Source organism: Salminus brasiliensis, chromosome 5 (assembly GCF_030463535.1).
Source record: "Salminus brasiliensis chromosome 5, fSalBra1.hap2, whole genome shotgun sequence".
Lineage (NCBI taxonomy): Eukaryota > Metazoa > Chordata > Actinopteri > Characiformes > Bryconidae > Salminus > Salminus brasiliensis.
Genome location: NC_132882.1, coordinates 45,734,781 through 45,755,116, shown reverse-complemented (window position 1 = coordinate 45,755,116; position 20,336 = coordinate 45,734,781). Strand labels below are relative to the sequence as shown.

General features: G+C 41.6%; 1 protein-coding gene across 1 annotated transcript; it reads right to left on the bottom strand.

The window, feature by feature from the left end:
* Positions 1 to 5,766: 5,766 nt before the first annotated feature.
* On the bottom strand, positions 5,767 to 19,065 carry LOC140555783 (ATP-dependent translocase ABCB1-like). The gene is made up of 25 exons (XM_072679096.1): positions 18,994 to 19,065; positions 18,287 to 18,380; positions 16,477 to 16,668; positions 16,078 to 16,249; positions 15,876 to 16,000; positions 15,602 to 15,779; positions 15,393 to 15,506; positions 15,171 to 15,281; positions 14,969 to 15,094; positions 14,115 to 14,318; positions 13,617 to 13,787; positions 13,286 to 13,447; positions 12,959 to 13,192; positions 12,732 to 12,881; positions 11,370 to 11,474; positions 11,016 to 11,093; positions 10,707 to 10,790; positions 10,409 to 10,612; positions 9,889 to 9,989; positions 9,054 to 9,194; positions 8,790 to 8,946; positions 8,230 to 8,427; positions 7,849 to 8,055; positions 7,574 to 7,720; positions 5,767 to 6,146 (listed from the first exon to the last, which is right to left on the bottom strand). Exons 1-25 carry the CDS (start codon positions 19,058 to 19,060, stop codon positions 5,949 to 5,951), a joined length of 3,720 nt encoding a protein of 1,239 aa, XP_072535197.1. The 5' UTR covers positions 19,061 to 19,065; the 3' UTR covers positions 5,767 to 5,948.
* Between the last annotated feature and the right edge of the window lie 1,271 nt (positions 19,066 to 20,336).

Here is a 20,336-nt window from a genome sequence, read left to right as displayed (position 1 = left end):
CTGGAAAATGAGGATCTCGTTTTGATCCCTGGGGTAAATGGACTCGGCCAGGGGTCAGTTTTATTCTTGGGCAAAAATGGACCATAACTGGGGGCTCAATTTTCTCTCTGGGCAAAAATTGACCTGGTTTCAAAAATGTTAATTTATGGCCACCCAGAACCTGGATGGATTTTGTGTTGGGAACCCAAAAGACCATTTCATGGGATTTCATAAAAACAGAGGTGGTAAGTTTTGTCCCGGACCAGCTCTGGGGATCAGGGCGCATTATTGATGGGTATGTATTTGGGTGAAGCCTCATTGTTTTTAGTCTTTTTTTATTGTCAATCAGTGACGTGATACGGCAGCCGTTTGTTTCTGCTGTGTTTTATTTTATTCCTGATTTCATTTTTTTCTTACAAACCAAACCGTGGCACTTTATTCATCTTCATCACTGACTGAAACCCATCTGTGTGGCGTAACGGGGAGCAAACTGCTGCCTCGTCCTTCATTTCTTTAATCCTCTGAAACTAAAATAGCCTATATTCAGTATAAACACAGGGCATAACTGGTCCCTATTAAAGTGAACACAAAGCTGGGTGTGTTTGTATGAAATGTACTTATTTCTTATGGCTGAGAACTGAATGTACATACTGATGAGAACATGTATAGGATAGACTGGAAGTTTATTACACGGCTGTAAGAGTTTGGGTGACGTATTGCTTTTGTATAGTATTTTTAGTTGTATATTGACACTAGTAAATATCCACAATTGTACGGCTGTGCATTTTCTTGTCAAGACGTCTTATTTATCCTATCCTCTTGAGTTCTGGACTATGTTGGGGTGTTTATGTGTTTTTGCGCTCCACGCGACAGTCGCACTTTAAAAAGAGAATTCGGAATTTCAGAATTTCAGAATTTCGGTGTTGAATGAGTTTGCTTTTGTTGGAGCATGCCAATGTAAGCGTTTATTTCCCAGCCTTATTTTTTCACCACTGGCTCTCTAATTTAAGCTACTCAATAAAGTCAAAGCAGAGTCAGTTCTTGTCAACTTTGCCTTTAATGTCTTTGGAGTTCTGTAGGTTATGAGGTGTTTAATTAAAGAGCATTTTTAAATACAGAAATTGTTCTTATTAAAAATAATATTAAAACCTTTTCTTTGAGCTTTAACTGTAGTTAAAGTTTGGCCGCTTAAAACTGATTGACAGAACTGTTGTTTAGTTTCGTCTAATTTATGATTTTAAAGCTAAAATTACACATGTTTACAGTGTCTAACTGTATTGAGATTCACTTTTACATTCTCTTTGTTTTCATTTGCAACATTAAACAGAGCTCTATAATAACAGTGCTCTATAATAAGTGTAACAATAACAATCATAATTTCAAATTCTAATTTAAAACTCGTTTAATTAAATTGAGTTCACATTTGAGAAATTACCACGAAACATTTATTATTATACCATATAATTGAAGTAGAGACATAGAAGTAGTGAGATATAAAATAAAAAAGAGGAGCTGTAAAGGTGTGTCTGTGTTTACACACAGGTTTGAGTGCACGGGAGATTATTATGAGTTATTTTAGAAAGAAAAAATCAGAGTGTTTATAAACCGAGTCCTGTTTTACATCGGGAGTTTTTGACTAACTTAACTGTTTGATGTTTTGTAGAAGAGGGAAAGTCATCGAGGTTCGAGCCGAGAAAACTATTTTAGTTATGTTTTTTTCTTTTTTAAAAATCTCTAATCTCTTTATTTTTAACAATGTGATAAAAAGATAAAAGCTTTACCCCAAACAGAACACGAAGGTTAAAGAGTGGCAAAAACACACCGCACATAAGTAGTTCAACCTTACAGCAAACACACACACATTTCTCAGCTCTCAGCTTTCGCGAGCCCGCGCACTCAGTAGTGTGTGAGAGGTGCAAAGTCGATTAGACCTTTAGTTGAGCAACTGGTGAAGAGCTGCTCGTTCTCAAAGCCGTGCAGAAATAATTTAATAACATTTATAATTATTATTATTATTGTGTTAATGACGCTGCCTCACCTTTCTCTAAGCTTTAATCTAGAGTTCTAAACTGAATTAAAAACTAAGACCTACTGCCTGATTTTACAGGAGTTTGTTTTTGATGAAGAACCAATAAAACGCACATTTTCATTTCCGTCTGTTTCCGTTTAAAGACCGAAGGCCATTAGATTTAATTAAATAATTGAATTCTACACATTTTCAACATCTCTGTGGGCCTGTCAGAATTCCTCTATAATGCAGTTTTGTCTATTTTAATTAAAATACTACTGTTTCATTTTTTCTAAAATATTCAGTATTGTTTATTTTCACTGATATAAATACCGTCCAGTATCACCTATTTTCACTTCAATAATTCAGTAAATGTTCAGTACTGTCCAATCTGACTCAAATATTTAGAACTGTTTGTTCTAATTTGACCAAAATAGTCAGTACGGTCGGTACATATTCAACATATCCAGCACTTTGTCTTTTATGTAAATAATTCAGTACTGTTTATTTACATTAAAATGTCAGTACTGTTCAATCTGACAAAAATCTCCAGTACTGTCTAGTTGGACTAGGTGGGTGTCCAGTACAGCCCACCTATTTTTACTAAAATCTTCAGTACTGTTTATTTAAATCTATGTGTTAACCGCTGTCTATTCCCCTGTTAATATTCAGTTCTGTCTAATTTGACTAAAAATTTAAAACTATCTATTTTTGATGAAACCTCCAGTACAGTCTATTTTCACACAAATATTTACCACCAATTTGGTAGTTAAGACCCACTTTAATTAAACATTCATAAAAATGTTTTAACTAAATGATTCGACACTGTTTATTTTAATTCTAATAATATATACTGTTTATTTTCATGCAAAAGTATCGCGATGACGGAAAATTTGTAGTAAATAACACTTAATTAAAACTATTGAACCTGTTCGCCTTAAACGTTCCGTTAAATTCAGGGAAATTCCGAATTGATAAAGCTGAAAGTTCTGCTAATAAAAGAGGAAACAGTTGTTTAGATGTTGTATCAGTTTTTTGGGTGATTTTCTTCAGGATTCAAAGTAAGCCGTGACGAGTTTCGCGTCGCTGATGAAGCAGATCTGATTTTCTCCATTTATTAACTACCTGAAAGAATCTGGCTGAAGGCAGCCCAGAGGTTCCTTCTATGTTCTACATGTTTACGAAAACAGTTCTGATAGCTGTTGATCTCCAAACACTTTCACTTTAACTCCAGTAAATCAGCGAGGAGAAGAATCTACATGAACATTTAAGACTAAAGAAAAGAATAAATCTCCTGATTCTCTACTCTGGGTTTAAGCTGATGGCGTTGGTTCGGCTCCTGGAGCTGCTTTACTGTAGATCACTTCTCTCACCCTGGAGCCGCAGTGTTTATTTTACACCAGGAAGAGAAGAATAGTCTGACCCCCACTGCAGTTCCTGTGCTGAGAGGTTCTGGGTGGACTAAGAAGCTCCACTGCAGGTCTTGGAGATACTCGGAACTTCAGTATCTTTGAGCTCCTTCTTTTGTTATTCTACTTTTACTGCGTCGTTATTTCACGGCAGGAGCTCTCCTACACTCGTGGTGTGATCTCTGTAACGATGAGCTGAAAGAGCTGAAGGCGTTGCGCCACCCTGTGGTCAAACTCTCAACTGTCTCCACACGCAGGAAGACGAAGCCGTGCTTCAGTGCAGTTTACATTCAGCCCAACACTGAATAAGCAGTAAAGTTATTATCTATAAAACTGCAGAAGGTTCTTACAGTAAATTATTTCTGTAGCTGCTGGACTTTTTATACAATGTTTTCTTTTAAAATTAAGTGTTTGTAATTCTGTAACGTAACGATGTCGCTGTCGCTTTTGTTGGGTTGGGTTGTTTGTAAACATTTGAATCAGTGTTGAAATGAGGTGCCTAATATTGTGGTTTCCAAAAAAAGGTGTATACAGTGATCTATAATATGCGTGTAGTATCATGTTGTAGTAGTGGTCTACTATAACTTTAGTTTACTATAACATTCTTATAAAACACCCTTACGAAAATTTACCATGATTTTATTATAGCATGGTATAACATGGCATTTTTTCATTGGTATCTCTGCCATAATTTTATGTCAAATTAAATTATGGTTTAACTATGGTTTTTAAATTTATTTTACAACGATTTTACCATCTAACGTTTTTAGTGAAAACAAATCTATAGTATTGATGCAATTGTATCTCACCGAAGTTCAGGGTAGAATAGTTACAGTTATAAAAAAAAAACACAGTAAAACCGTGTAGAGTTTTAGTATGGGAATGAATCTAATAAATATAATATAATATAATACCAGCTTTAATAAATCAACGACCTGTCGAACATCGTTTTAGCATCTGTTGAAGCTGGTGACACGCTTGAGAATTTCTTTCGATCTACAGTAAAGATAAAACCCCTCTATCAAACCAATTCCACTTAAAAGCGACTCAAAGGACCACAGCTGAAGATCCACCACCGAGCTGCTGAAGAACTCCACTCAGAGCAAACAGGCCGACACATGTATGAAAGGCAAGGAGAGCCAAACCTCCCACTGTCATGTTTTACTGTTCTTTAGCGAAGGGTGGAAACGTTAATAAGACATTCTTCAGGCAGTGCTCACTCACTGCAGTCTGAGCCAACGTTTAAAAAAACGATTTGCGGCGTCTGATTAAAACTGAGCTGTTCTTTCTGAGGGAACAGTGGAACAGCGTGGGTGCTGTCTGAAGATGCGGTGGTGGCTTTTTTTCAATTTGTGGTAGTTCTACACTAAACACTTCTTAAAAAGTGTAGAAATGTAAAATATATAGTTTATATACAGTATCTTGTCTAAGCATAAACAAATTACGTACATTCTAACTCAAAGAACAATTTGAAACATTAAACGGTTCTCTGTCTGGTTCTTCTCTACATAGAGGACCTCGTGTACAGTATTTGGCCGTTTAAAGAACCTTTTAGAAATGATTCTACTGTATAATGTATATCATATTATTTAGTAAAAGATGTTCCTCAATAGTTCCTTCAGTAAGGAAAAATGTCTGAAAGGTTCTTTGAGTGTTTAAAAGGTTTTGTAGATGGTTGATGCACCAAAAATAAGTTTGAGTTCCACGAGTCAAAGATCCATTCGCAGTCCTATTTAGAACCTGCTTTGTGAGCCAAAAGGTCTAAAACATTCTTATCAGTTTCATATACATCCTCAAAAACAAAGGGTTCTTCAAGGGTTCCTTTGTAAAAACAACGGTACTCCACAGGATATTGACAACTCCAAGAAGCATTTGAATGTTAAAATGCTGCTTTTCCTGTTGTAATTGTTCTTCTCCACCATGGAACAAAAATGGTTCTGAAGAGCACCAAAGAATTCCTCCATTGTTACGAGTCAAACCACTCTTTTCAGAAGAGCTTTTAGAGGTTCAGACGTCTGGTTGCATTCACCACCACTGTGAACAGTTCTGACTGGGTAAGGTTATCTAGGATTTCCCACCAAACCCACCAAACCCCACTCTGCATCAATCTGTTCACATCTTAAATTCTTTCAAACAGAATAAAATTGTGATTTTAGGTTTATTCAATAAACCTCTGTGATTTAAGAACCCTTCAAAGAGAGGTTGTGTTTTCCAAGAATTTGAAGAGGGGGTTCTCAGAGCATCTTTAGGTTTTCTGAAAAACCTTTGGATACACAGCACTGATCGTGTAAAATAATTTAATTACTTGATTAATAAAAGCGTAGTATGGTATTTACATTGTGTGTCTTCATTGAGATGATTGTGCTTTGTGATGACCTCATATTCTCAGGTCGACGGCCCGTATTGATTTTAAACCTTAAAAAAAAGGTGTTCAAGTATTCCAGGGCTACTCCAATCCTGGGATTTAGGAAATGTCATTATATCACATCACCTATATGCTAACAGTAGAGGTCAGACAGGTCCACACCGGGTAATGGCTACAATAGCGCCACTTAGTGAGACACTTGTGCGTTCACCAGAGCGTAGTACGGCCCTTGTTTGGCCATTAGCTCGCTGTGTGTGCCCTGCTCGGCCACCTGGCCGTTCTGAATGACCGCGATGATGTCAGCGTTCTGGATGGTGGTCAAGCGGTGGGCGATGACGATGCAGGTTCGTCCCTGTCGAGCATCGTCCAGAGCTTTCTGCACAATCTGGACCAGAGCAAAGAGAGAGAGGAGACGCTAATCAGCACCCTGTTCAGCTGAGCATAAGAAAATATATGGCCTAATAGTGTGTATGTCCCCTCGTGCAATCAAAGCAGCTCTGACCCATGGAGGCATGGACCCCACAAGACGCCTGGACACCTTCAGACATTACAAAGCCTTTCAGTCCTGTAAGTTGTGAGGTGGGTGGGACCTTCATGAGCATCTGTGAGAGCCTTGGGTACCCATGGCTCCAGCTGTCCTTCCTTGGAGCACTTTTGGTAGGTGCTGACCACTGCAATCCAGAAACACCCCACAAGACCTGTCTGATGTTCTGGAGATGTTCTGACCCAGTCATCGTCTAGAACATCACAGTTTGGTTCTAGTAAAAGTGTCTCAGATTCTTATGTATGTCCATTTTTTCAAGAACTGGCTGTTCACCTGCTGCCTAATATATCCAACCCTTGAGAGGAGCGACTAGAACCGGATCATCAGTGTTCTTTACCTGACAGTGGTTTTATTGTTATGGCTGATGTACTACAATAACAGAAGCTCAGAAATGAATATTTCATTAAACTGGAAATAGAAATCTTGATTTATCTGTTATTTGGTTGATGCACTTGTTGCTGGGTGCAACAGATTGCTACCGGTTGCTACAGATTCAAAGGCATCCCACACAGCACTGCCCTCAGAGCCCCCTGGTGGTCAGATGCAGCACAATGTTAATCAACCACTTCTCTTGGAGATGTTCACTGCCTTGCCAAAATTTGGAATCACTTGTTCACCAAATAAATATTGATGCATATAAATAATCATAGTTAACACAGACTAAGTCTAGTTAACACTAGACTTAATCCAACCAGTCAGCCTCTACAAATATATGGCCAAGCCATTACAAAATCCTTAATACAAAACACACCTTATTCAAACAGCTAGAGCTCTTTAGAGTCTTGATCATCCCTAATTAGCAAAGGAACATTCTGTAAGTCTAATTAAGAAAAGAGGGCTGAAAGAAACTGGTTGATCCTTAAGAACCATCGTATTTTAAAAAGCATCAAAAACCCTCTAATAACCTTTGGTGTGCACAGATTCAGGCACAACTTTAAAAATCCTTCAGAATGAGTCAAAATGTCATTATGAATGGATCAATAGAAACGACCTGAAAGGTCTTGAACCTCTTGAACCCTTGATTTATTTATTATTCAGTTAATATTCTTTATGCAGAAACTGTTGTGAATTCCTTGGTAACAATTTAGTTTAGCATATCTTGTGGAGCCCCTTAGGGTTCTATTTTAGGGCCTATAAAACTGACGTTAGTTATGACAGTAATGTAGTTATGAAAGTGAAGAAATGTGGGCTACAGGGTCTGAGGGGGTCTCATCTAATGAATTTCCAGGAAAGATAAAAAAACACTATAGATTCTTCTCTAAACTGACCTTCTCACTCTCCGTGTCCAGGGCTGACGTGGCTTCATCCAGCAGCAGCACTTTGGGTTTGCAGACCAGGGCTCGTGCGATGGCTATCCTTTGTTTCTGCCCTCCGGACAACTGAGTGCCTTTATCCCCCACACGTGTGTTGTATTTCTGAAATGTTAATTTTTTCTTATGTGAATCATCTGGTAAAACATAACCCTGAAAGCCAGAACGCCCACCAAGCACCTTTTAGTTCCCTTGATACCCCATGAAAACTCATGCAGAAACACTCTGCTTACCTCTGGCAGGTCAATAATGAAGTTATGGATGTTGGCGCTTATAGCAGCTTCCACCACCTCTTCCTGGCTGACCACACGGCTGTTGTCTCCATACTGGATGTTCTCAGCGATGGTGCAGTCAAACAGGATGGGCTCCTGAGAGACCAGGCCCAGCTGAGAGCGCAGCCAGGCTAGGTTCAGCCTCCGAGTGTCCGTCCCATCGGCAAACTGAGCAAGACCAAACAACAAGCAACACTGTAAATCTATCTATATGCCTTGAGAAAGTCCATACGGGTCCCAGTTAATTAAGTACACCTGTAATTTAATGGCTGTAGATGTATGTATGTATGCTGTATGGACAAAACTATAGAGACACCTGCTCATTCGAGGCCCCTAACTCACCACTTGCCCACCAGCAGGGTTGTAGAAGCGTTCCAGCAGCTGGATGGAGGTGCTCTTCCCACAACCACTGCTTCCAACCAGGGCCAGTGTCTGACCTTGTGTCACTGACACATTTAGGCCCTGCAGAATCTTAATGTTCGGCCGTGTCGGATAGAAGAAGTGCACATCACGGAATTCTATATCTCCCCTGAAGTTCATCTGAAAGAGAAACCCGATCAGCAGGATCTACATTGTGGTGGTGACCACACTCTTTTCACACTCTGGACCTCATTCACCAATGTCTTCCTAAGATGTCTTTCATAAAATTGTTCTCGAGAAAGGTCTACATCAAGGTCTACATCAGCCTCATGATGTGTTTTTAAACTGGGAATTGTTTGCAGCTCTTATAAAGATGATCACCTTTGTCCTCATAAACTAGATAAATTTTGGACACTGGAGATAATCTGAATCTTCGTATAAAAAAAACTATGTAAGAGCTCCAGAGCTGCCCAGAGAGTTGGAACAAAACCTGGGGTGGATTTTAACTACTTTCTGGATTTGAAGTTTCCATCCATACTCACCGGTTTATCTCCTGCTTCACTGTAGACATCAATTTCCGGGGTTTTCTCAAGCAAGGCCAAGATCCTCCCAGCTGCTGCTTTGGCTTTGGCAAAGTCTGGGGCGAATGATGAGGACTGGCCGATGTTCATGGCAGCGAAGACAATCACAGAAAACACCCTGATAAGAAAAATGGTCTTTAGTCCTTCAGTTGTTCAAATTCCATTGAATTCTGTTTTCAAGGAAGCCAGCAGACACAACAGGCTTGCTTCCCATCCAAAACTTACAGGAAAACATTCTCGTATTCAGTGTAGCAGTGTGCAATCAGCCAGGATCCAAAGCGGAAGACTGCGGCATTGACGAAGTAGGGGATTGCTTGAGCAAGGGCGAAGGTGGTCCCATAGATAGGTGCTTTACACAAGGCGGACCTGGAAAAGGATCAAAATGATGTCATTATTGCTTGTGGAACATTGACACAGTCAAGTGTCTAAGGAAATTTTCTGCTGCTCTGAGAGTTCAGTACATTTGGTACAATTGATCTCTGGTCCCTCAAGCCGACTCTGGTACATCAGCTGGCAGATGCCTGTGCCAACCAGCAGTCACACTGAAGTGATGTTGGGAGAAAGAGCGAGCAGTCTACCCACCCAAAGAGAGTAAGGCCAGTTGTGCTCTCCCAGGCTCAGGCTGCTGATGGCAGGCAGCATGACCTGGGATTCGAACTAGTAATCATTGGGTTATAGTAACAGTGCCTTATTCCAGTGCACAGCTTAGAGCTGCTTGAGTGTTTGTATCCAAGGAACCTAGAAGGATGACTGAATGAGCCACTCCCTAAACAAGCCCAGAATCGGTCCTGGGTGCAGACTTGTGTATTCGGGACAGGTGTGAAAACGCCCTTAGGTAGGACTTTGCTTTAGTGCAGTGTTTCTACTTCAACCCAAATCTAACACCCCAATTTAACCAACCAGGGATCTCAAAAGGCAGTAAATAGTAGGATCAGGTGGGGTGGACAAGGTTTGAATCTGAGGGATGGCAGGGATGGTTCTCCAGGTCGAGGGTTGGAAACCACTGCTTTAGTGATTGCAATGAAGTATTCATACATGCAGTCGTAAAGCAAAGAGTTACCGGTATGGTTTACTGAGGCTGTCGTTGAACTTGCGGAAGAAGACATCTTCTTTTGTAAGCGCCACCACAGTCTTGAAGTTCTCAACAGTTTCTGTGGATATCTGCATAACATAAGCATTAGTTTGCAAGTCTTTTGGTGTTCAATTTGAAGCTTATCTTTAGTAAACCTTCATGTTTTGGTGGCTTTGGTGGAGTTCCATTCCCCAGCAGGACAGGCATACCCCTCTACACCAATAAGAGTCTTTGGGCAAGACTTCTAACTGTACCTTCTCCACATGTTTAGAGGGCTCCTGCTAAGTACTTATTTTGATCATGAGAAGCCCCTGGTGAGGAGCCTGATAAAAGTACTGTAGTCACAGGAGACTCAGAGGCTTATTTCAGGTGAAGGATTATCTGGGCAGTATTGAAGAGGTTTCGGCAGGACTTTCTTCTGTCAGACAAGTAATGGAAGCCACTCCAGCCACCCAAACAGTGTACCACCATGCCATCTGCTCCTGGAACAACCTACTATCCCTCTTACCTTGCCTGACATCTCCAGGGCACTCTGGTCTTTGGAGGCATGGCCTGACATGGCTCTCATCTGGATGAAATTGGCCCCCGTGAGAATGGGTGTACAAGAAAGGATAAGAAGAGTGAGCTGCCAGCTATGGATGAAGGCTATGACCATGGCAATGATTAGGGCGCAGATAGTGTTGGTGGCCAACCCCAGTCTAGATCCTGCTGCCTGATCAAGAGGACAAAAAAGCAGAGACGAGTGCACTGGTAAACAGTTGCATTCATTTCCACATCTTATGGCAAAATCCTTGTGATCCACTCACCCCCTTCACTAGTGATGCATCTGTTGCTAGTTTAGTGGTCAGGACTCCTACTGCATTGTTGTGGTCATCAAACCAGCTGATCTCCTTCATGAGGGAAAAAGATAATGCAGACTGAGCCCTTGGTTAAGGTGTCCCCAACCCTCCTCCCTGGGCTCTACCAGTTTACCCAAAACAGTGGTGCTTGGCAAGGTCTTCAAGAGTTGGTGCATCAAATCATGTTGGGTTCTGCAAGCTAGATCCTCTACTGTAAGGTTGGGAACACCTGTTTTCTTCATTGGCAGCTAAATGGGAAAGGGTTATCAGGCATACCTGTCTCAGAATGGCCTTGAAAGCCTGACTCCTCAGTCTCATGGTCAAAATCTCTCCAGACTTCCCAAACATGTAGCCCTGAAAGAAGAGTCATATTTTATCCAGAAGCATGTTTAAAACAACCAATATCGCCCCACAGTGCTCATCAAAGAAGAAGAACCATGTAAAAGAAGAATAAATAGGACATCCAAAGGACATCTCATCTTAAATGGACAACCATTCCAGAGCACTGGGAGAGCTTAAACAACTTTTGGCTCTTTCTTCAATCAGGAGACTCTTAAGATGAAACTGATTAGAAGATCTCAGGTAGCGTTGGGCAATATGCGTAGCAAGCAATGTGCAGTGTTTGTTTACCTGAAAGAAGTATGTGAGAAACGCCACAGCTCCAACAAGGAGGAACAGAAGAGAGAACATCAGAGCCTTCTGTCGCTTCACTTCAGGGTCGGGTTCAGCAAACACCTGAACACAAGGAGGCTTGGTCACAGGCTCCTGATAAAGATCACTCACAGCATTATGGAGATACGCAAAATTTCTAACTTCTGCACACAATAATATATGATGTGCATTTTTGAATCATCATACCATCCAGAATGTCTCAGATGGTACAACCATATACCATCAGTTACAAACCTGGCAACCATCAAATATGGCATAGAAACTAAATAGCAGCATCCTGCCAACTATCCAACAACTAAGTAGTAACATCCTAGCACCTACATGAAGCACAATAGCAACTGCTTAGCAAGAACATAGCAAGAACCACCTGTGACAGTATATCAACCGCATACCAGCTGCATAGCAACCACCGTGGACACCAAAGCAACTATGTATCAACAGCACAGCAATCACATTTGGAACAACCACCCAGCAATTGAATATAAATTACCTAGGAAGGAAACCACTGGGAAGACCATAGCAACCACTTGGAGAAAATGAGCAACTAATTAGCAACACCATAGCAACTGTATGAAACACATCATCCACTATCTCTCCAGCATAGTACGCAATGAGCAATGAGCATAGCAAACACTTGGACATTTTTGACAACTAATTAGCAACACCTTAACTAACACATAGAACAGCATAGGAACTGCCTAGCAACTATCTTGGGTACCATAGGTACTGCTTAGTAACAGCATAGCAACCACTCTGAGCAACATATCAAGCAATTAGCAACCACCCAGAATACCTTCGCAATTATTTTGCAACAGAATAACACTTGCCAAACAAATCCATAGCAACCACTCAAAAGCACATAGCCACAGCATAGCAAACACTTGGTAGTTTTGGACAGCTAATTGGCAATACCATAGCAACCACATGGTACAGCATAGGAACGGCCTAGCAGCTGTCTTGCAACAGCCCCCCAGCAACTTCTGAACTACAGCATAGCAACTGCCTAGCAACCCCATAGCAACCACTTGGGATTCTGCATCAAACATTGAGAAACAACAATTTCAAGCAAACATTCAGGAACCTAACTGCAACCATCACTCTGCACTTGCTTCAGGAAAGAGGAAGCCATAAAGATGTTCTCTTATGAAGAAGATACCATCATAGAGCCGCAGTGCTGTTAGACAGTATAAGTTCAGATACTCATATGCACATCAGGCCGCTGACCCACAAACATTTTAATAAAGGATAAACCTCAAATGAATGAGTTTGTTTGGTAACAAGCCAGACATCCAAACCAATCCAAACACACAGAGTACTCACACCGATGATTTTGGCAAAGAGGATGGCCACACAGGGGTAGACAGCTCCTCCCACAAAGCTGGCCAGCGTGCCCACCAGCAGGTAGGGCCACTCAGGCTTGTTCAAAGCCAGGATCCTGCCGAAAGGAACGTCTGGAGCTTTTTCTTCCTCCTAACAGAGAGATATCCATGAATGACAGGAACCGGGGCTCCACTCGTTCTACCCTGATCCAAGCTATTAGAACGTACCTTCTGGTCCTTTTTGTGCCTTTTTGATTGGGCCTTCGTTGAGTTTCTTGAACGTCTACTCCGAAGAGAAATGCTGCGTCTTAATGAGCTTCTGGCACTGACACCATTTGCTGCGGTCACAACAGTCAGATCGTTGGAATTGTCTGCGTCAGACGATTCCTCAAGGATCTCTCCATCAGAAACATCTTCTCGATATTCATCTTCAGCTTCATCGTCAGCTGATCTCCCAGACGTCTGTGGAACAAATAAACCAATACTCAGTTAGGACCCTGATATAACCTAACTCCCTCGTCTAATCAGATCACTGCAGGACAGATGTTAGAGTACCTGCTGCATGACGAGAGAGTAGTAGACCCCTTTCTTGCTCATGAGTTCCCTGTGAGTTCCCTGCTCCACCACTTGGCCATCCTTGAAGCCAGCAATCACGTCAGCAGTGCGGATGGTGGACAGCCGGTGAGCGATCACAATGGTGGTGCGACCGGCTCTTGCCTGGAGAACGACACTCTGGATTAGTCATGGTCACGGTTCAGAGTTTGCCCAATCAAATGGTCAGAGCTACACTTCCACCAGAGAAAAACTGAAGAGGCGTGGCTAACATCTGGAGAGTTCTCTTGAGTCTAGGTTAAAGAGGGTTCTCTAGAGTGTAGGGTTCTGGTACCTTATCTAAGGCAGCCTGCACAATGGATTCACTTTGTGTGTCCAGAGCTGATGTGGCTTCATCCAGCAAGAGAATTTTGGGGTTCTTGACCAGAGCACGAGCGATGGCGATCCTCTGCTTCTGCCCACCGCTCAGCTGAGCCCCCCGTTCTCCCACCATGGTGTTCAGCCTCTGCCTCAGAGATACAAGTCAAACATTTATTTGATATCCCTGCAGAACTTTCAGAACACTGCGTCTTATTCACCAACCATTCTTTCTGACTTTTACCGATGTTATTTTTTGGGGGGATTTGTTCAGTTGATGAGGACAATGGGGCTGTTTCCCAATGTTTAGCTTGATATTAGAGTATAGAGTAGTGGTCTCCAACCCTGCTCCTGGACAGTAGAGACAATTACTCCAACAAAAGCAGGATAAACTTTTTTTGTACCCTTGATTTCAGAACAAACAATCAAGGAGCACGGTTGGAGACCACTGGTACTGTTTAGAGCCTCTTCTTACATCGGGTAGCTTGGAGATGAACTCGTAGGCATTGGCCTCTCTCACGGCCCTTTCGATGTCCTCATCAGTGGCATCCTCACGACCATACCGGATGTTCTCAGCAATTGTGGTACCAAAGAGCACAGGCTCCTGGTTCACAATCCCCATGTTCTCCCTCAGCCATCGCACATTCAGAGTGCGGATGTCTCGACCGTCCAGGGTCACCTGCAAGCACAGCAGTCCTCATCAGGATATTTTAGAGATCAACCCACAGGCTTATTAACAAGGTCCTCATGGGCTGGATCCAGGGGGGCCATATGGGATGGGGAAGTTAGGATGATTCGTCTTAAAATGTATTTATTGAGTATTTCTGGCAGAATTGGTGGAGTTGTGAGGCCTATAGTAATGTCTTTTCATGGGGCCCGAAATCCTTGGCAGCACCAGGCTGGAACAAATGTGTTCAAGTAGAGAAGATGCAAAAGAAACACTAGAGGTCACTGTCTCCCAAGCATCCCAATCTAGTCACATGGATACTGCTTATCACTGTTAAGTCCATAATCTTGTAATACCTAGAACTATAGGCACTGACGAAAATGTACAACAGGCTCATGTTGGGTTCACATGGTTGGAAATTGGTTAGGTAGGTTCCAGGTGAGCATGGGCTCTGTGTTATTACTGGGACCCAGTAGGGCTTCCCAAATGGGAACCATTGTTTTTTCCCACCTTAATTTTAAAAGGGTCCCATCTTGGCCCCATGTGCAGCATACAAGCTAGACGGGCCCATTCTCTGATCCTGGACCCATGGACAAAACCTTGCGATTCCTAATTGGGCTACCCATACAGACCCTGCATGGCTAAGTTATCTGGATAGTTACCTCTCCTGCATCTGGGTCATAAAACCTTTGCAGCAGCTGAATGGTGGTGCTCTTCCCACAGCCGCTGGCCCCTACCAGAGCGATCGTCTTCCCGTGGGGCACTTTCAGGCTCGTCCCCTGAAGGATCTACAACAGAACAGTGTATTATAATCACGGCTGGTTTTCAGGAATCAACAAACCTAAAGCTAGTTATATAGAATACCTTCACATCCTTTCTGGAAGGGTAGCTGAAATGGATGTTCCTGAACTCAATGTCGCCTCTCACACTGTCTGGTTTGTAGCCCTCCTTTGAACTGCTGTCAATGGGACGAGGCTGTGAGACAACAAAGAAAGAAAGATAGGGACTCAGCATTCTTGCTGCATCATCACTGCTGTCATTATTCATAACAACTGATTTTGAGCTGCCGGTCGATGATGGGAATACCATGTCGATGGTATTGTAAATTATGTATGCAGCACCGCGAGCCTTAGCGACACTCTCCAGATTGGGAGCCCCCTGGCCCAAAGAGAATGCTCCGATCATCACTGAGAAGAAGACCTGTGGATGAAAGCATACCAAGTCGGATCTCATTCACCACCACTGTGAACCCATTTTTAATGATGGAAATATATAGAAAAATTACTCAAACTCACAGTAATAGTTTTTCCAATGGAGTAGTTCTCCGGTTCATCCACAGAGAGCTTTGTGCCGTACCAAAACGCCAGAGCGTACGCACCAAATATGAGGAACTGTGTCAGACCCATAGATGCATTTGTGGTGACAGCTTTCTTCACCCCAAAGTTCTTTGCATTTATCAAATTCTTCTCATACCTAGAACAAGAATAAGGTATGTTTGATTAGGACACTGGGGTTGGTTGATACAACCAGATCAGGACAGGTGAGACATTACATGCCTCAGATGCTCACTTTTCCACAGCTTTCTTCTGACCATTAAAGGCCACAACGGTCCTGATGGCCACAAGTACCTCCTCAGCCACTGCTCCAGCTTTGGCATAGGCTGACAGCTCCTTACTGGTGAGAGTGGCAAGAATCTGAAGGCCAGATGCATGCATTCAGTTTCAGAACACATATAATCAATATACCAATACTATCTACTATCTATACGTACTTTAGACCACACTGCAGCTGAAGCTGCCAGCAGAGGACTGACTGACATGATGACCAGCGTTAGCTTCCAGCCGTAGATAAATCCGATGACAAAACCAGCGATAAATGTGCAGAAGAACTGGACGAATATACAGATCTTGTCTCCCAGACCATCGTTGATTGTGTTTATGTCACTGTCGGGTTCAAAAAAGCAGTTAAACTCAGCAGGCTATTTATGTAGGTATCTCAGTAGAGGTGTCCAACATTCCCAAAAAGGCTGCATTCCGTGGTCTGCAGGCTTTCATTCCAATCAAGCAAGAGCACACCTGACTCGATCAAGTGGTCTCAGATGAAAACCTGCAGCCACATTACAGCCCATTGCAGATAAGATTGGACACCTTTTCGGCTTGAGTGAACGTACTCCGTGAGCCGGGTGTTGAGTTCTCCAATGGGGTGTGTATCGAACCACGCCATCTGTTGGTGGAGGACGGCGTGGAAGTACTTCTCTCGGATCCGTTTGGTCTGCCTGGTGGCTGTCAGCAAGAAAAGCGTAACCTGAAATGTTCCAAGGAGCAACACCGCAGCTCCTAGCCCAACAAAGTAGTAGGCATGCCTGTGGGGTTCAAGAAGAAGGTGTTCACAAGGTGAGCTGAGGTGTTTCATCAGCCTGAGGAGTGAACATCTTGTCAGCCATTCAGCAATTCAACAGCACTTGCCCTATGTATGCAAGCTGTAGAGAGTCCCATTGATAGACGAACCAGAAAGGCCCATACTCTTCTCACATACTGAGCAGCCATGGCATAAAAACACCTGCCTAATGTTGTGTAGGTCTCCCTCGTGCCACCAAAACAGCCTTCACCAGCCAACACCCTTCGAGGCATTGAGTTCACAAGGTATCTAAGGTGTCTCAGGTGTCCTGTGGCACCAAGAGATTAGTAGGAGATCCATTAAGTCCTGCAAGTTGCAAGGTGGGGTCTCCAAAATGTGATTTTTGTGAATTTATTTTCCTTTTCCATTTCTTACGAGCAGAAAAGTCCTGTTCTAGTGAACACTTTTTCGAGGTGTTACATAACACGTTTATAGACCTGAGTCATGTATCTCACATTTCAGATCTCTCCACATCTCAGGTCTAAGGGCTGAGAAACCTGCTTCGCTTATGTAAGGGTTGCATCTCCGATGGCTATCTGAAATATGCTCCTCTTTAGTGACTCAACACTTCTAGGAATGGTTGATGGTGAGTTGAGGCTCCCTTTAGTCTGAGCATGGGCTGTGCTTTCATTCACGCTGTTGTACATATTGCCCAGAATATGGTCCAATTCCAAGCAAAGAACGTGTTCGGTTTGAGTCAAGTCAAGTTTTGCACTATGCGAATGCTCTTAATGATCTAATAGATATGCAGTTTCAGTGTTTCTCATGTGACGGCTGATCCATGTATAATATACCAGTGAAACATGAGCTTCTATCTGCTGTCCTCGTTGTTTTGCAGGAAGTTGTAGAGATTGTCTAACAGATCATTGGTTGTGTAATACCAGGGTCCACAGGGAGCTGCTGTTGCATGGTGCGAGAACTGATGTCAGCCATGCATTATTAATAAAGTGGGGTCATTAATTATTAAGAGCCTGATGAAGTCGAGGCGTCCAAATACATGCAGCGACCTTCTGCCACACACAGAAGTCCAGTCACTGGTAGGCGTCCTTCTGACGGACAAAATTTAATTGATTAATTTTATCTCTCAGTCAAATTTCCATACTTCCAAACTATCACAGCTATACAACAATCAGCCATAACATTAAAACCACTGGCAGGTGAAGTAAACAACACTGATGATCTGGTTCCAGTGGATCCAGATCTGATCAACAGGGTGGATCAACATATTAGGCAGCAGGTGAACAGTCAGTTCTTGGAAAAAAATGGGTGAGCGTAAGAGTCTGAGACATCTCCAGAACATCAGGCTTCAGGTCTTGAGGGGTGTTCCTGGTATGCAGTGGTCGGAATCTACCAAAAGTGCAATAAGCAATGGCAACTGGGGTCATGGGCACCCAAGGCACTCACAGACCTCACCTCACAACTTACAGAACTTCCAGGATCTGCTGCTAAGGTCTGAAGGTGTCCAGATATCACAGGACACCTTCAGCTGGTACTGTGGAGACCATGCCAGAGCTGTTTTGGTGGTCTGTTTCTTGACAACAATAGGAAAACAATGTAACAGCAGTGTGTCTGGGTTAACTCACTGTGTCATATTATGTTCGATATCAAATCCAGGAATGGTCACACAGTCCGAAGACGTCAAGGTGAGGTTGTAGCCGAGGTTTCCTGCGTTATTCCCTACATAGGGTGAGAGGAAAACTAGCTTTGGTGCACAGGTAGAACCTTGAGTGCATGGGCAACAATCTCATGGGTATTTTTAGTGTAAAGGTCTTCAGGATAAAATGCACTATATGGACAAAAGTATTAGGACACCTGCTCACTTAGTGAAATAAAGAATATTAAAAAGAGTTGAGGTCCAGAGAAGAAGACTTTCTACTAGATTTTATAGCATTGCTGTATAGATGTAAGGATTTGATTGCATTCAGGGACAAGAGTGTTAGTGAGGTCAGGAGGTTGGTTGATCCCCACCTTATCCCAAAAGTACTGGATATCCCAAAAGTACAGTAGTTCCCCTGCTCCACAGCTCAATGCTGGGGGGTTTGTACCCCTCTACTAGCCCATGACTGGCATTATTAGGCAGCATGGAGCCAATAGGTTCATTATGTTTATCTGCTCCAGAGAGTCCTATTCTATTGGCAGTACTTCTCTACAGGGATTAGACAGACTGTGTGTCATCAATGGGTGCATTGTCATCAGTAGGAGTGTCCACAAACTTTTGGACATGTAGTGCATATCATACACAGTCATTTTAAAGTACTTACTGCTTAATTTCTCATTACATTTTGCGTACCTGTTAAATTGAACTGTTGTCCACTGACCACAAAGCTGTCAGTCATCTGCCCAAACACCACACACATGAGGGGCAGGGTAATGCCGTGAAGAGCAGCGCATCCAAGGCCAATCAGCATCAAGAACACCTCCAGACAGGTGGCGTAGCGAAACTGCAAGGACAGCTTGATTTAGTCAGCTCTGCAGATAGGCTGCTCAAAATTAAAAAAAATGAACAAATTTATAACATTAAATCCTAGACCTTCATTTTAAAATATAATATATACAGTATTCATTATGTGTTATTCAGTATCTTCAACAAATCATACAGTATGCATTATTACTTATTTATTACCCACCATGAATAACTCAATATCTACTTTGAATTATTTGATTAAGTTTGTTAGTTAGTTAATTAGTGAGTATTTATTTATTTATTATGTATCCATTATGAATTATTCTGTAACCACTATGAATTATTCAGTATCTATTATTAATAATTATTCAGTATCCGATATGGATTTTTCAGTATCTATTAGTAATTATTCAGTATCCAGTATTATTTATTAAGTATCCGCTATGAATTATCCAGTAACCACTATAATTATGTAGTATGTGCTATGAATTATTCTGTATCCACTATGAATTATTTAGTACTTAGTACTACTTTTTCTTATCTATTTATTCAGTATTTTTAATTATTTATTCAGTATAATAAGTTTTTATTGTATTTTAATTATTAGACATTTTACAGAACTTTAATCTGTAATTCTTTGGTTGCTGATATTATAAAGAGAATTTTTCATCCCATCTCTTTACTACAAAGGAGTTGTTAAGTATCCATTATAAACTATTCTGTAACCACTATGAATCTATTATTAACTATTCAATATCTGATATGGATTTTTCAGTATCTACTATGACTTATTCAGTATCTGTTATTAATTATTTAGTATCCTGTATTATTTATTAAGTATCTGCTATGAATTATTCAGTTACCACTATAATTTTGTAGTATCCATAAGGAATTATTCCATATCCACTATGAATTATTCAGTATCTACTTTGATTTATTCTGTATTTTTAATGAATTATTCAGTATAATAAAGTTTTTAGTACATTTTAATTATTAGATTTATTTTTACAGAACTTTAATCTGTAATTCTTTGGTTGCTGATATTATAAAGATAATTTTTCATCCCGTCCCTTTACTTTAGTGGAGTCTCACCAGCTGGAAAAACCCAACTGCTTTCCTCGCCTCCTCATCCTTTCCCTTCTTCCTGAAAATGGAGAATCTTCATTATGAACCACATTAATTACTGACAGGATTTAATCTGCATGTTCTGAGCTCTTCACTCTCTGTTA